Genomic DNA, 14797 nt, shown 5'->3' with positions numbered 1-14797 from the left:
TTCTTTTTTTTAATTAAAATTTTATTGAAGTGTAGTTGATTTACAATTTTGTGTTAGTTTCAGGTGTACAGCAAAGTGGTTCAGTTATGTATATACATGTATCTATTCTTTTTCAAATTCTTTTCCCATTTAGGTTGCTACATAATATTGAGCAGAGTTCCTTGTGCTATACAGTAGGTCTTGTTGGTTATTCATTTTAAATATAGCACTGTGTACATGTCAATCCCAAACTTAACTATCCCTCCCACCCACCCTTTTCCCCTGGTAACCATAAGTTTGTTCTCTAAGTCTGTGAGTCTGTTTCTGTTTTGTAAATAAATATCTAGGAAGATATTGAATACAGTTCCCTGTGCTATACAGTAGATCCTTGTTGTTTATCTATTTTATATATAGTAATGTGTATCTGTTAATTGCAAACTCCTAATTCATCCCCCCCTTCCCCTTTGGTAACCATAAGTTTGTTTTCTATGTCTGTGAATCTATTTTTGTTTTGTAAATAAGCTGATTTGTATCATTTTTTTAAGATTTCACACATACATGATATCATATGATACTTGCCTTTCTCTGTCTGTCTTAGTGTGATAAACTCTAGGTCCATCCATGTTGCTGCAAATGGCATTATTTCATTCTTTTTTATGGTTGAGTAATATTCCATTGTGTGTGTGTGTGTGTGTGTGTGTGTGTGTGTGTGTGTATATATTCCATGTCTTCTTTATCCATTTATCTGTTGATGGACACTTAGGTTGTTTCCATGTCTTGGCGACTGAAAATAGTACTGCTATGAACATTGGGGTGCATGTACCTTTTAGAATTAGAGTTTTTGTCTTTTCCAAATATATGCCCAGGAGTGGGATTACTGGATCATATGGTAACTCTATTTTCAGTTTTAAGGAAACTCCATACTATTCTCCATAGTGGCTGCACCAATTTACATTCCCACAAATAGTTTAGGAGGGTTCCCTTTTCTCCATACCCTCTCCAGCATTTATTATTTTTAGACTTTTTGATGATGGCCATTCTGACAGGTGTGAGGTGATACCTTATAATTTTGATTTGCATTTCTCTAGTAATTAGTGAAGTTTAGCATCTTTTCATGTGCCTGTTGGTCATCTGTATGTCTTCTTTGGAAAAATGTCTATTTAGGTCTTCTGCCCATTTTTTTTTTTTTTTTTGCGGTACGTGGGCCTCTCACTGTTGTGGCCTCTCCCGTTGAGGAGCACAGGCTCAGAATGCGCAGGTTCAGTGGCCATGGCTCACGGGCCCAGCCGCTCTGCGGCATGTGAGATCTTCCTGGACCGGGGCACGAACCCATGTCCCCTGCACGGGCAGGCGGACTCTCAACCACTGCACCACCAGGGAAGCCCTGCTGCCCATTTTTTTGATTGGTTGTTTTTTTGATATTGAGCTGTATGAACCATTTGTGTATTTTGGAAATTAATCCCTTGTTGGCTGCATTGTTTGCAAATATTTTCTCCCATTCCATAGGTTGTTTTTTCATTTTGTTTATGGCTTCCTCTGCTGTGCAAAAGCTTTTAAGTTTAATTTGGTCCCATTTGTTTATTTCTGCTTTTGTTTACATTACTCTAGGAGATGAATCCAAAAAAACTATTGCTGTGATTTATGTCGAAGAGTGTTCTGCCTATGTTTTTCTCTAGGAGTTTTATAGTATCTGGTCTTATATTTAGGTCTTTAATTCATTTTGAGTTTATTTTTGCGTATGGTGTTAGGAAGTGTTCTACTTTCATTCTTTCACATGTAGCTGTCCAGTTTTCCCAGCACCACTTATTGAAGAGACTGTCTTCTCTCCATTGTATATTCTTGTCATCTTTATCATAGATTAATTGACCATAACAGTGTGAGTTTATTTCTGGGCTTTCTATCCTGTTCTATTGATCTATGTGTCTGTTTTTGTGCCAGTACTGTACTATTTTGATTATTGTAGCTTTGTAGTATAGTTTGAATTCAGGGAACATGATTTTTCCAGTTCTGTTCTTCTTTCTCAAGATTGTTTTGGCTATTCAGGGTCTTTAGTTTTTTCCATACAAATTAAAAAAATGTTTTGTTCTAGTTCTGTGAAAAATGCCACTGGTAATTTGATAGGGACTGCACTGAATGTGTAGATTGCCTTGGGTAGTATGGTCTTTTTAACAATATTGATTCTTCCAATCCAAGAACACTGTATATCTTTCCATTTGTTTGCATGGTCTTTAATTTCTTTCATCAGTGTCTTATAGTTTTCGGAGTACAGGTTTTTTGCCTCTTTAGGTAGGTTTATTCCTAAGTATTTTATTCTTTTTGATGTGATGGTAAAAAACCTAAGATCACTTTAAATTAAATTTTCCATTTGAGTTTTTTTTTTTTGAACATGCAGCTTGTATGGGGATTTTGATTCTCTGTGTGAGGGCTGCCTTGTGGATATAAATTCTCAAAGGAGACTTTTTGTCCACCACTTTCTGCTGAGGTCAAGAGAGACAAATGTCCCTTTTGTTTGGCAGGCTTATTCCTTATTGTCTCTTATACAGCATGTGGAACTTTGGTGCCCCAGCTTTGGGTAGGGCTCTACAAAGCATATCTGAATTGAGGATCACCAGTGTAGTGGATGCTGTTGGTACACTGCCCAGGTACCTACTGACTGGTTCATCACTCCCAGTTTCTGTGAGTGTGTGAGTCACGGGGTGATCAGGTGTCCCCCTTGATCTTCAGCAAAAGTGTGTTCCTACTTATGTGGTTCTGTGTATAATGGAGCTCTTTATAGACATTGAGCATGTATATTATTAGAAATGAAAGGATCAGCCTGTAGAAATAGTGTCTGACAGAAAAATTCAGTGTCTCTTTCATTTCCCTCCAGTAAGACAAATTCACAGACAAACTAAGGTAATATCAGTAAGATACCAGTTATATTCCTATGGATGAATTATTAAATAGACTTTCTAGTTCAAATCATTCTTAGGTGAGCTGAGGAAAGAAAGAAAGAGAGGAAAGAAGGAAGGAAGGGAAGGAAAGAGGGAAGGAGGGAAGAGTGGTCTTCATACTTGATGACCCCTGGATAGGCTGAGTAGCGAAGCTTTAAGATGGAATTAGCTGGAAGATCAAACCTGAGAATGCAGAGATGAAAGCACAATTTAGACAGTTTTCTAACGACATGTCCCAGCTGTAAAGCCACACCACATGAACATCCCTCCTCTCTTACCCTTGCCTTCTTTCTCTACCCAACTCCCTAGCTCACCTAGTTTCCTGTTGCGCTTGACAGTAGCAGGAGCCATCATTAATGAATCCTCTGACGGATGTCTTTCAAAAAAGCTTTAGCGTTTTCTTGATAGAGATCTGGTAACTATTCGAATTAGGAGATCTGTTAAAATATGTCCAAAAATTCTTCGAGAGCTGAAGCCAAATTTCCTTCTCTTTGAGTGTAAGCTAGACTTAGTGACTCCATTCTAATGAATAGAAACTGGTGGAATTGATAGTGTAACTTCTTAGAACAGGTTATAAGAGGCCTTGTGGCTTCCTCTTTGCTTTCTCTCGGATCACTGGCTCTGGGGGGAAATCAGCTGCTGTGTTGTGAGGACACCCAAGCAGCCTATGAAGAGGTCTACGTGGGGAGTAATCAAGTCTGTGGATAGCCAGCAAAGAACTGAAGGCTCCTGCCAGCAGCTGTGAGTGAGCCATTTGCAAACATATCTTCTAGCCCTGTCAAATCTTCTGATGACCATAGCCCTGCCTCAGATCTTGACTGCAATATGCAGAACCAGAACTGCCCAGTGAAGCCAATCCCAAGTTCTTGACCCACAGAAACTGTGTGAGATAATAAATGTTTATTGTTTTAAGCTGTTAAGTTTTGGGGATAATTTGTTATGCAGCAACAGATAACAAATACATTCCTTCACATAAAGTTGTACGTCATCAGAACAGGATAATTTGTCTGTGTTTGTGGTGGGTGTGTAGGGATATTGGTTAAACTTGGAAGCCTGAGGGTAACCACTGGAAGTCCTGGGTTGTTACTGGCACCCTGCTGATACTTGCCCTTGCTGGCAAGGCCTCTTCAGCGGTCTGGCCTCCAGGGCTGATGCCCCCATGAGACTTCTGCACAGAACCAGTATGTGACACACAGCATTGCCAGAGACAAGGCTCTGCACTGCACCCTTTGCAAAACTCCCCCCAAAACCACCTTCCGTGTCCCTTTACAATAAACAATCAAATTCCTTTTAGAATTTCATGCATGAGAAAGATTTTTATGCCCTGAGAAATATTTTGTTTCCTTCAATTAGATAAGGAGAACCACACTGCTCTCTCTCCTTGCCTTGCTGCCAGGGAGGCTCCAGTGCATTTTTGGTGCTTGATGGCATCAGCTCCCCTCAGGCTAGTTTCTGGGGAATCACCATCTTCCCACTCACCAAGGCTGGACTTCAGTTCATTTACTTTTATTTTCATCGGCTTCTTCAACCTTTTGTTTACACTGGCTCACCTCCTTTGGATAGAGGTGGTGATCAGGAATGTGGGTCCCTCTGCAACCTCCTCCCAGTTGATGGGGCTGCCAGAAACCTGTCCCAACATGGGCTCCTTGCAAAAAGTCTATGATGGTGGTCATGGTCCTGCCCCCTCTTCCCAAGTCTGGAGCCGAGGGAAACCGCTGTGAGTGCAAGGTCTAGAGCTGCCTGAGCCAAGATACAGGGAAGGGCAGTTAGTGAGGGGAAGGCTCAGCTCTTCTAAAAGGTGGATAAAGCCATTGTCCTCCTGTTTTGGTAGCAAACAAGGGCTTGAGACTGAGTAATCAAGGTTCCCACGTTCACTGAGAAGAGGGAGAATGTGCATGTGTGTGAGAAGAGAGAGGAAGAGAGAACGATTTGTGGGGGTGAGATGAGCCGGTGGGAGTCCAAGGATCAGCCCCAGGACCCTGCTCCATTAGTCCCAGCTGTCAGTGGGGAGGTCTCTGAGCACTCCTTCCAGAGGCTGACCTCCAAGGACGAGCCTGAGGCTGGGCTTGGCCAGAGTCTGGTCTGACGCCAGGGGGTGCTGGGAGGCAGGCGACACAGTCCTGCCAGCAGAACTGGAGGCCCTAGAGCCCTGCGCCTTCTGGTCCAGGGTCTGGCTTGGGCTAGCAGGGTGATGTGCGGTCCCTGCAAAATGAACAAGACAAGAATGAGGATGTGGGAGATTTCCCTACAGTTTTCTGGTGTGGAACTGGAGCTCTCTGGAGCTGCCCTGTGCTGTCATTAGCTTTCAGTCCTATTTAGTGATGTGAGAATGGTCGGATCACCCTCAGGCAACTAGGTGCACCTTGGCCTAGTCTTGGCATAAACAGCTGTGTAGGAGGAGCTGGCTGGAGAACTAGATTTTGAATGCTGGCCTTAGGCTAGACTCTGTGAGCCTGGTTTTCTTGAGAATAAAATTGGAGCCTCACAGGTGGCTACCAGGGTCAAATATGATAATAGGGTTATGGAAACTGTTTGGATCAACCCCAGAATGGTGCTCCTGCTAATCAGATCCATTTCCAGCTCTTTCTCTTACTTGTTTCCCTCCTTCAACTCTGAGCTGGGGGCAATTACTGGCTTGTTCTTCACCAAATCCAGTTCCAGGGACATAGAGATAGACTAAGTTTACATCGTGGATGGTATGGCCTGTGGCTGAAACCCCGGCTTTGATGGGCACCATGTCCATGTGTGACCTCCAGGCTCCTCCCCGTCCCCGCTTGATGCAGGTAGAATCACAGGATGGACAGAGCCAGGGTTCCCCACATCACTGCAACGGAGCAGGACCCCATGGGGCCTTCCTGGGACAGGCTTTCCCCCATATCCTCTGCTTTAGCTCTTCTCTGAAGTACCTAGATAACAGTATTTGATGCACATTTCCTGAGTTGTTTTATAGATGTGAAAATACCCCACCAAATGGAAAAGGTTAACTACTCGATGACCATGAGCACATAGCTCCAGGCCTCCTGGAGCCTAAGGACTGATAACATTAACCCCTGTGACACCACCCTGTTTCCTCACCATCAGCCAATCAGAGAACTGTGCATGAGCTGATCACACACCCTAGGATCCCCTTCCCTCAAGTGGCTTTTAAAAATGCTTTGTCGAAACCCTCTGGGGAGCTTGGGACTTTTAGGGCATGAGCCACCTGTCTCCTTGCATGACACTGCAATAAACCTTTCTCTGCTCCAAACTCCGACGTTTCAGTTTGTTTGGCCTCACTGTGTGTTGGGCATGTTGCAGCAAAAATAGAAATAAGACTTAAATAGAAATGAGACTTTTCTTTTCTGATAAACAAGGAAAATAAGGAAACAATGAACAGGCTGGGGAAACAATAAACAGGCCTGAAAGAGTTAAGCAATCTTGGTTATTCTTTAGCGGTTACTACTAACAAACACTTGTAGCTAGACTTGTCCTTCACAAAGCTAAACAAAGCTAATTACTCTCTGACTCCATAGGAATTGTTCTCTGCACCTGGCATTCTTCTCCCCCTACACTCGCCTGTAGCATTCTGCATTTCAAAAAGAATGTCTTGATAACTTCAGGGACACCAGACCTGGTTGCTGAGACGCCTGAGGCCAGCTTTGGCTGTAAATTTGCAGAAGAAAAGAAAAACATGCAAGACCTTCATTACTTTGAACCTGACCACCTACCACTGGGATATAAACCTCTATTCCCCAGGGAGGGGAGCACAGTTCTTGAGGCCCTAGCCCACTGTGTTCCCTCTTTGCCTGGCAAAGAATAAAGGTACTCTTTCTCGTTCCTCCAAAACTCTGTCTTCATATTTCCTTTTGGCATCAGTGCACAGAGAGCCAATATTTTGGCATCAGGCACACAAACTTACGTTAACATTACCACTTGGGAAGAAAGTGGTCATCAAGTGGAAACACCCAATTTGGACATTATGGAGTGAGAAATAAAGTTTTATTGTGTTTGAACCATTAGCTGTTTTTGGCCTGTTTGTTACATCAGTGTCATTCTAGTGCTAACTTCAAGAAAGAGAAGCTAAATGAGGACAGCAACAGAGGCTACTGGAGTTTTACAGGGAAAGATTAACCATCTTCCTCAGCTCTCCCCCACACCCTAGTCCCACTGATGTGTTCACATAACCCTTTCATATATTGTAATATTGACTTAATCAGCATAAAATGGAAAGAAAGAGCTTTAGATCTGTAATAAAAAATTCAAATTTGGAGAGGGGCAAACTTTAGATCAGCAGCAGTAGAGAAAGGAGGGGAAGGGAGTGGGTAAGGTGGACAGAAACAGTGGGACTGTAGGTGAGGTAGGAGATAGATGGGGCCACCCCCCAAGGGTAAGCAGCTGGAGTTCATTCCCGTGGACAGAAACTGCAAAATATCAATAGCAAGATGATCAAGACAGGAGTCTGGGTCCTGCCCAGATAAGAGATAAAAGACCACATATTTCTCATTCTTGAAGTCAAGGAGACCTTCCTGACTAGAAAGCTCCTTGGAGGTCAAAAGGGGAGTGATGTCAAGGCCACCCATAGGCCTCTTTGCTGGAATCCATCTTGGCTGAGAGATGCTCACACACACAGGGCAGGACCGTGAGATATACCAAATACAGACTCAGAACCAGGCAAATCAAAATGATAGGCCAAAGGAAACCCAGAAGAAATGCCCCATATAAGTGATTTAAATTACCACAAGGGCGTGACTCTCTCTCTGAGCCCACCCGTGTGTCTATCCACAAGTACTGTACTTTTTCCTCCTAATAAACACTTTGTTTCACTACTTTCCTTCTTTGTGGGAACTCTTTTCTGCAAAGCTGAAGGGTCAGGGCCTTATCACTGACCATTCGTCTAGTGGCTAGGATTCTGCACTCTCACTGCTGCAACCCTACCTTAATCTGTGGCCGGGAACCAAAACCTTGCTTAAAGCCGCTGCAGGCCGAGGCCACCCAAGATCATGGGCACATGAATGGACCACTGTCAAACCAATGTAACTTTCTTGCTTTCTCATGTTAAATGTTTTATAAACCTATTTTTTCCTTCCATCGGTGTCCAAATAAGTCCATTCCATTTTTTTGTCTTGTTTTTGTTGGTGATATGACAACATAGTATCACATTTACTCCATTTCCTGCCCTGTGTGGAAAAATTAGGTGAATTCAAACACCTTCTACAGGGACTCCCTTGGTGGTCCTGTGGGTAAGACTCCACTCTCCAAACGCAGGGGGCCAGTGTTCAACCCCTGGTCTGGGAACTAGATCCTGCATGCATGCTGCAATTAAGAGTTCACATGCCGCAACTAAGAGTCTGCATGTCACAACAAAGAGTCCACATGTCGCGACTAAGAGTCCACATGCCGCAACTAAGCCCGCATGCTGCAACTAAAGTTCCTGCATGCCACAATGAAGACCCAGCGCAGCCAAAATAAATAAATAATAATAAAAAAAAAACAAAAAAGCCCCCCCAAAACACTTTCTTCTGCTCCACAATAAGTGCCAGCCGTTCACTCTTCTGCATTCCCTCTCTCAATGAGGCTTCCAAGCTATTGATGGACTGCAGCTGATCTTGCTGACAAGAATGTCTGTAGTTTTGAAATGCCTTCCATATATTTTGGAGACTTACCAGGAATAGGTTCTACATTGACACAGACCTCTTGTCCTCTTTTTGTAACATCCACTTGTTTATGGCTTATTTTAATACTTATTGCTATTCCAATATCAACAAGTGTTTGCTAGGGATACACACAGGTGCCCTTTTTTGCTCCGGATCTGCTTCTACAGTCACTCTCTGCACTATTGGAGCTCGAGAACTAAGGATTTTCATCTTCAGGGAAATACTGCTATGTGCTTAAATTCTTCTTGGTTCTGTTTCCTAGAGATGCCTATATGTTACAAAGGCATCAAATAAATGATAAGTAATCTCTGCACTAAAAATTCTAACTCCTAAACTCTCAGCCATTTCTTGTGCATCTCTTTCAATTTCCACATCGAAGGTCAAAATTACCGCATATTGACACTTTAATTTTGACACAGGGACAATCCTTGGAAAATGAGATCAGATCAGAGATGGTCTCTTTCAATTTGACCTTTCCTCACTCCCAAGGTAGAGATGGTCTGTGATTATTCCCCTTTGAAGCTCTGTGACACCTTTTTCGGAATGTGTGTGGCTTTTTCTCACCCTGTTATCCTAGCTATTCCAGTGCTGCTCTTTTCTCTAAGAGAATACAAACTGGTTCTGGTGGGAGTAGCAGCTGCTAGATGCAAATCTCCTTATTTCTCCTCCTAAAGAAAATGCTTAAAACAACACACAAAACAAATACCTCCTCCATCCCTGGCAGCTGTGATCCATGTCAGCCAACCTCAGAGCATCTTAAAGGATCTGGATGGGACACAAACCCAATGCTCCTACATTGGGTTAAATAGCCAGATATTAAGAGGATATGACACGGGAAATGACAGACTCGGGAATGAGAGTGAAGAAGACAAAGTCACTTCAGAAACGAAGATGAAATGACTAAGAACCACCACCATAGAAAATGTGAGAGACTCAGGGGATAGAAATGAGGGAAACAACCCTGGTATTTCCCCATTTTACAGACATTCCTCCTCCTCCTACCAGCTCACGTTCATTGGTTCTCTGTGCCAGGAAGTCTGTGTAGCACTTCACATGCATAATCCCACCTCATTTGTACCACCCCTCGAGGTTGCCTGCGATTCACTCTTGTTTTATTTTGCCCAGCTTCATACAGCTAATAATTGCCAGAAATCTGATTTCAATCCCAGATGTATCTGATTTCACAGCATTTGCTCTTTACATTTTCCCACGTGGCCTTGTAAAAGTAATCATCGTGAAATAGAATTTACCTTCTTTGGTGAGCTGGGTGGCATTTTTGGAGTTGCGTTTAGCTGTGTCCTCTGAATCTCTGGCTGTGGCTCTGCCTTTGAAAGATTTGTGGCTCTTTTCAACTTCACGTAGCTGCAGGAAAAAAAATGAAAGGTTGATCCTGGTCAGGGAAATGAGTGTTTGAGTTTCGGAGCCCAGGATGGTGAGATCTAGAGGGCAGCCACCTTAAATAGCCGGTTCTTGTCCTCACCGCTGGTTGGAGAGGGCACCTGGGACTCAGGTTTGCATGGCATTTGAAGGAACATCTGGCCAGGGGAGGACAGAACCTCTGCCAATCCTGTATTTCAATGGTTTTCTATACCTGGGCAGGAGGAAGTGTGGGTGGGGAACTGGCAGTGAGGCTGATGAGACTAGTTCCAGAAGAGGGGGTGAGGAAGCAAGGAAGGCAGGGCTTAGGGAGGGTTGGTGTAGAGCCTTTACCGCGTGAAGAAGGTGGGGTTGGGGGCTGGGAGAGCAGAAGAGGCAGTCAGCGTGTCAGCAGATGTTGAAAGAGGCTGCCCCAGTGTGGAGGGGACTTAAGAGACTCCTTAGGTCATGGGGCACAAGCACTGTGTTGTTCTGACAATGCTGTTTTCTTTAGTATTTCTAGTTTTAGTTTTAATAGGTAGGAATTACTGTGGGTACTGGTTTTATTGTGTATGAACATTGGTTTAATCTATTGAGTTTCTCCTGTTCTTTAGCAACCGCTCAAAATTTAAGTCATTACTGTTATGTATTCCCAAATACCCTCAGAATATAAATGCATGTCATTGAGTCTCTCAAGGCTGCTTCCTACCATGCAGATAATTTGGGGTTTGGTTTAGAGGAAAGCCATTTAAAGAATACAACTGGGCTCAAAGAGCAAATTAGCAAAAACCAAAAACATAACATCTTTTTGAATGAAAATGCCCGACAGACTCACCGCTTGGATTTTCTTTCTCAGCTGGGCATTAGCTCGGGAAAGGCTTTTGGAAACTGAGTTCAGGTAGTAAATGGCCAGGCTGCAAGAGAAAAGCATGCTCCGGGGGTACTGTGATCTTGGAAAATGGCAAGAGCTGGACACCTTTCCCGAAGAATCACAGCAGGCTTCCTGGAATAGGTGACCAGGCTTTGCCTCTGGGCAGGGTGGAGGGAGGTCTTACCATCATCTTAAGTTCTCCACTTAACATCATTGACAAGGTCTTGGACATCCCTGTTCTCTCTCTATGCTATTGAACACATTTCTAGTTCTCAGAGTGTTTAATAAAGGTTAACTAAGGGAATCAGTCCTCTTCTGGGGAACCTGAAGAGGCAGGGGAGAGGCAGGTTTCTTGTCTGCAGAAACAGCTGCTTGTGTTTCCTGGATACCTGCCCTGTGTCAGGCTCTGTGCCATGTGCATCCCACTCCACGTCTCACTGGTTTTGATGAAACCCTGTGAAGAAGAAAGGATGATTCCTGTCTTTACAGGTCACTTGCCCAAGGCCGCCCTATCTATTTGCACTTGTCGGAGACCACATTTGATGCCAAAGCCTTCAAGTGCGGAGAGAGGAGAGAGAGGTGCTAAGTGACCTGCTCCAAGCTTGCCTAGAAACACAACTGCACAGACCCCAAAGGCCCTCTACCCAGGGTGCCCTGATGGGAATGTCTGTCCTGGGCTTGTGGTTTTCAGAGTCCAGCCCCCACTGGCTGACTGGGTGGCTGGGTGTCCTTTGAGGCTATAGCCTGGGCTTCCCTTTCACAGGATCTAGGATTTGGGGCTTGTCCTGGATGTACCACCTGAGAAGGAGGGGCCACAAAAGCCCGGGATGCCTCCTGGACTGGGTGCTCCAACAGCCTGTCCTTATCTGTCACTTTTCTTGGGTCTTCTGATCCTTGCCCTCAGGGTGGATCCTGAGGTGGAGCCACTTCAGCAGAATCCTCGAGCTCTCTTACAGGCAGAAGGGAGGAACCACGCAGCCTTTGGTAGAGTATGGGTCAGAGGCTGTCCCGTGAGCTTCCTGAAGCAAAGACTCAGAGGACCGTGGGCGACAAGAGGCCAGAAGGAGGACAGGCAAGGGACCACCATCTGTTGGGAAGGCGCCCACGAGGCCTTGCCCTCTCTCCTAATTCACAGCCCATTTGTTAGGGAGGAACCAGAGATCAGAGAAGATAAAATACTCCTGGGTGGCTGTGTTCCTCCTGAGGCTGTTTCCAAGCTTAGCATTTCCCTGTGCCGCCCTGTAAGGTCAGGTTTGGTGTCTGGGTTCCAGAATTTCCTCAGGTGGTTGTCACTACCATGTCAGCCCTCCTTCATGCCGGGACTAGAAGCAGAAGATGTCTGAAGTCAAGGATGTAAGGAAATACACCTATTTTGGAGAGCAATTCAGCACTATCTTCAAAGATTGAAGAAACGCATACCTATGACCCAGCAATACCACTTCTAGAAGTCTATCTTAGAGAAAACTGTAATATGCGCGCAAGGAGACATATAAGGAGATAGCCAAAAAGTGGAAACAACCTACCTCTATGCAGAGAAATGGTTAAACTGTGGTTTAATCACACAACTGATAAAAGAAATTTTCACATATTGAGGCATGGGGAAGTCATTCTGGTTTATACATGAGCTAACTTGAATTTTATGCTAACTAAAGCAGCCTGCTTGTGACCTATCAAGCATACGTTGTACATCTGCTTTTTTTTTTTTTTTTTTTTTTGGTGACCTCACGACTTGCGGGATCTCAGTTTCCTGACCAGGGATTGAACCCGAGACACGGCAGTAAAAGCCCAGAATCCTAACCACTAGGCCACCAGGGACCTCCTATATCTATTTTAATTATGAAAGAAAAGGGCACATTGACCAGAAGTAAAGAATGTCCATGTGAAAAATAAAGATTAAATGTCTCCTTTCCTAGGATTCCAATGCTGGTCCTCCTTTGATGATAAGATTCGCTTCCCAGATGCCAAGGCCATGCTGACTCGCTGTGTGTGTGCTGATTGGTTTTTTTTTTTTAAATCTTGAAAGAATGTATCCCTGATTTGTTTAATGTTCTTTGTTCTGTCAAGATATAAAATTGTGCTGAAAACCATGCTTCTCTGGAGCAACTTCTCAGAGTTATCTAAGAAGCTGTCTTCTGAGCTATAGTCCTCAGTTTGGCTCAAATAAAACTCTTTTCTATTCCTATTACAGATTGTTTATTGATTATTTTTGTGACACAGTGGAATACAACAGAGCCATGAAAATGTGTGCTCGTGTATCCACATGAAAAAGTCCCCCAAACATAACATGAGTGAGGAAAGCTGTGTAGTCTGAACGAGTCATGACAAATTTTTGAACTCAGAAAGCAATAGTACATACACGTGATTAAATGGTCCAGATTGGAAATGATGAAAACTAATCCAAATAGTGGTCACCTTTGGAGAGGGAGGGAGAGAGAAAGACTGGGTGGGGCTTGAAGTGTAACATTTCTTTCTTTTAAAAAGAGAGACTGATCTGAAGCAAATATTGCTAAATGTTAACATCTGTTTAATCTTGTGATCTTGTACATGCTTGTCTGTATGTTTCTGTACGTTAGGAATATTTCACAATTTCCTGCCCTGCTCCTTCCTTGAGCGTTCATTGTTTGCCTCCTACACCCCAGGCATGGGGCTGGTGTTGGGGATATAGATATCGCCAAGCCCACCCACATCTTCAGTCTGTGAGAGGGATGGTGACAAATGCACAGAACACTCTAGTGCACGGGGTGCTCTGTAGAGAAGTCCTGCGGGCCCAGCCAGGGACAGGCTGCATCAGGCCTCAGCTTTCTTGGGGAAGGGGTCTTTGATATTTCCAGTGGATGTTTTGGAGGGTGCTGCAGACAACGCCAGTACTCACCTTATGCTTTGGGCCCTATCTTCAGTGTGCTCACTGAAAGACTTATAGCTGCCAGTGTAGCCCCGCCCCACACTCAGAAACCATTCTGTCCATGAAGGCAGCTGGCCCAAACTGCCGGGCAATTAACCAACGCCTCTTCCCTTCCACATCTCCCAGCAACACTCAACCAGTGGTGGATGGGAACTGGTCTACAGATGTCCCGGATCCCTCACGCTTGAGCGGGATAACTCAGAGGCACACTTTCTCAGAACTCCCAGCAGGATTAAAGTCACCCCAGTAGTAAGAATGCACCTTCCTGTCCCTTCTCTGTCTTACTTCCCTACACACACTGCTCCCTCCAATTGCGATTTAGATTGCGTTTAAGTCTTTGTCTGAGGATCTGCTTCTGGGAAATCCAGATTGAGAGGGCAAGAAAGAAGGACCTGCCAAGGAAGTCTCGGGGAGGTTTCCACGAGGCAGGGCCACGGCCCCTGGCTAACTTACAACATCAGCAGGATGGCTGGAATGATCAGGCCTGGATTGGCGAGGAAAGCAAAAATCTTGCCCAGGAAGGTTGGGAAATCGTTTTCGACCGTCTCTTGGATGACGTCATACATTCTGTTTTTCCCACTGGAAAGAGGAGAGAATACATTATAGCGTGCTGTGAAGTTCATACGGCATAAACAACTGTGTCCATACCCTGGAGGGTCCAGGCTGCCACTCACGACTACTCTCCTGGAAGAACAGAGCTCTTCTCCACAGGGACTGCAGTGGAAAAAGCCCCCACGTGGGGCTGCCCTGTAGGCGAGGGCTTAGAGCTGCCTCAGCACCCTGGCTCCCCAGCTTCAAGTCCTCGGGGCCTCACAACCTCTCAAACTACCTCGGTCTCCTGTGCCTGGTACCTTCCTCGGCAAGATGAAAATGGGTTTTCTCCTATACTCTCATGGGAGAAAATGGCCTGTGATGTAGCTATGAGACCAACATGGAGCTTCCTCTGGGTCCCTGGGCCTGGAGGCAGCTCTCCAGATACTGATGTGATGGACAGCCTCATGGTGACTCAAAAATACCTACAATTAGTCTTCAGATGAGAATTCCAGTATTGCCTAGGGCAGGCTCTTGGACTGTTCACAACAGTGATTTTGATTTTCTTCAAATACCTAAGAACCATTATGCA

At 44.5% G+C, this 14797-nt stretch overlaps 1 protein-coding gene across 1 annotated transcript in view; it reads right to left on the bottom strand.

The window, feature by feature from the left end:
- Positions 1-3107: 3107 nt before the first annotated feature.
- TMC2 (transmembrane channel like 2) overlaps positions 3108-14797 on the bottom strand; it is an 83913-nt gene continuing 72223 nt past the window's right edge. Inside the window, 5 exon segments of the mRNA XM_049699243.1 lie at positions 3108-5013; positions 5016-5114; positions 9796-9907; positions 10737-10815; positions 14128-14253. Of these exon segments, the coding sequence (XP_049555200.1) occupies positions 4913-5013; positions 5016-5114; positions 9796-9907; positions 10737-10815; positions 14128-14253 (517 nt within the window). The 3' untranslated portion in view covers positions 3108-4912.

The sequence above is a fragment of the Orcinus orca genome, chromosome 16, assembly GCF_937001465.1.
Source record: "Orcinus orca chromosome 16, mOrcOrc1.1, whole genome shotgun sequence".
Classification (NCBI taxonomy): Eukaryota; Metazoa; Chordata; class Mammalia; order Artiodactyla; family Delphinidae; genus Orcinus; species Orcinus orca.
Note: the sequence above shows the minus strand (reverse complement) of the source record. Positions and strands in the feature narration are given on the sequence as shown.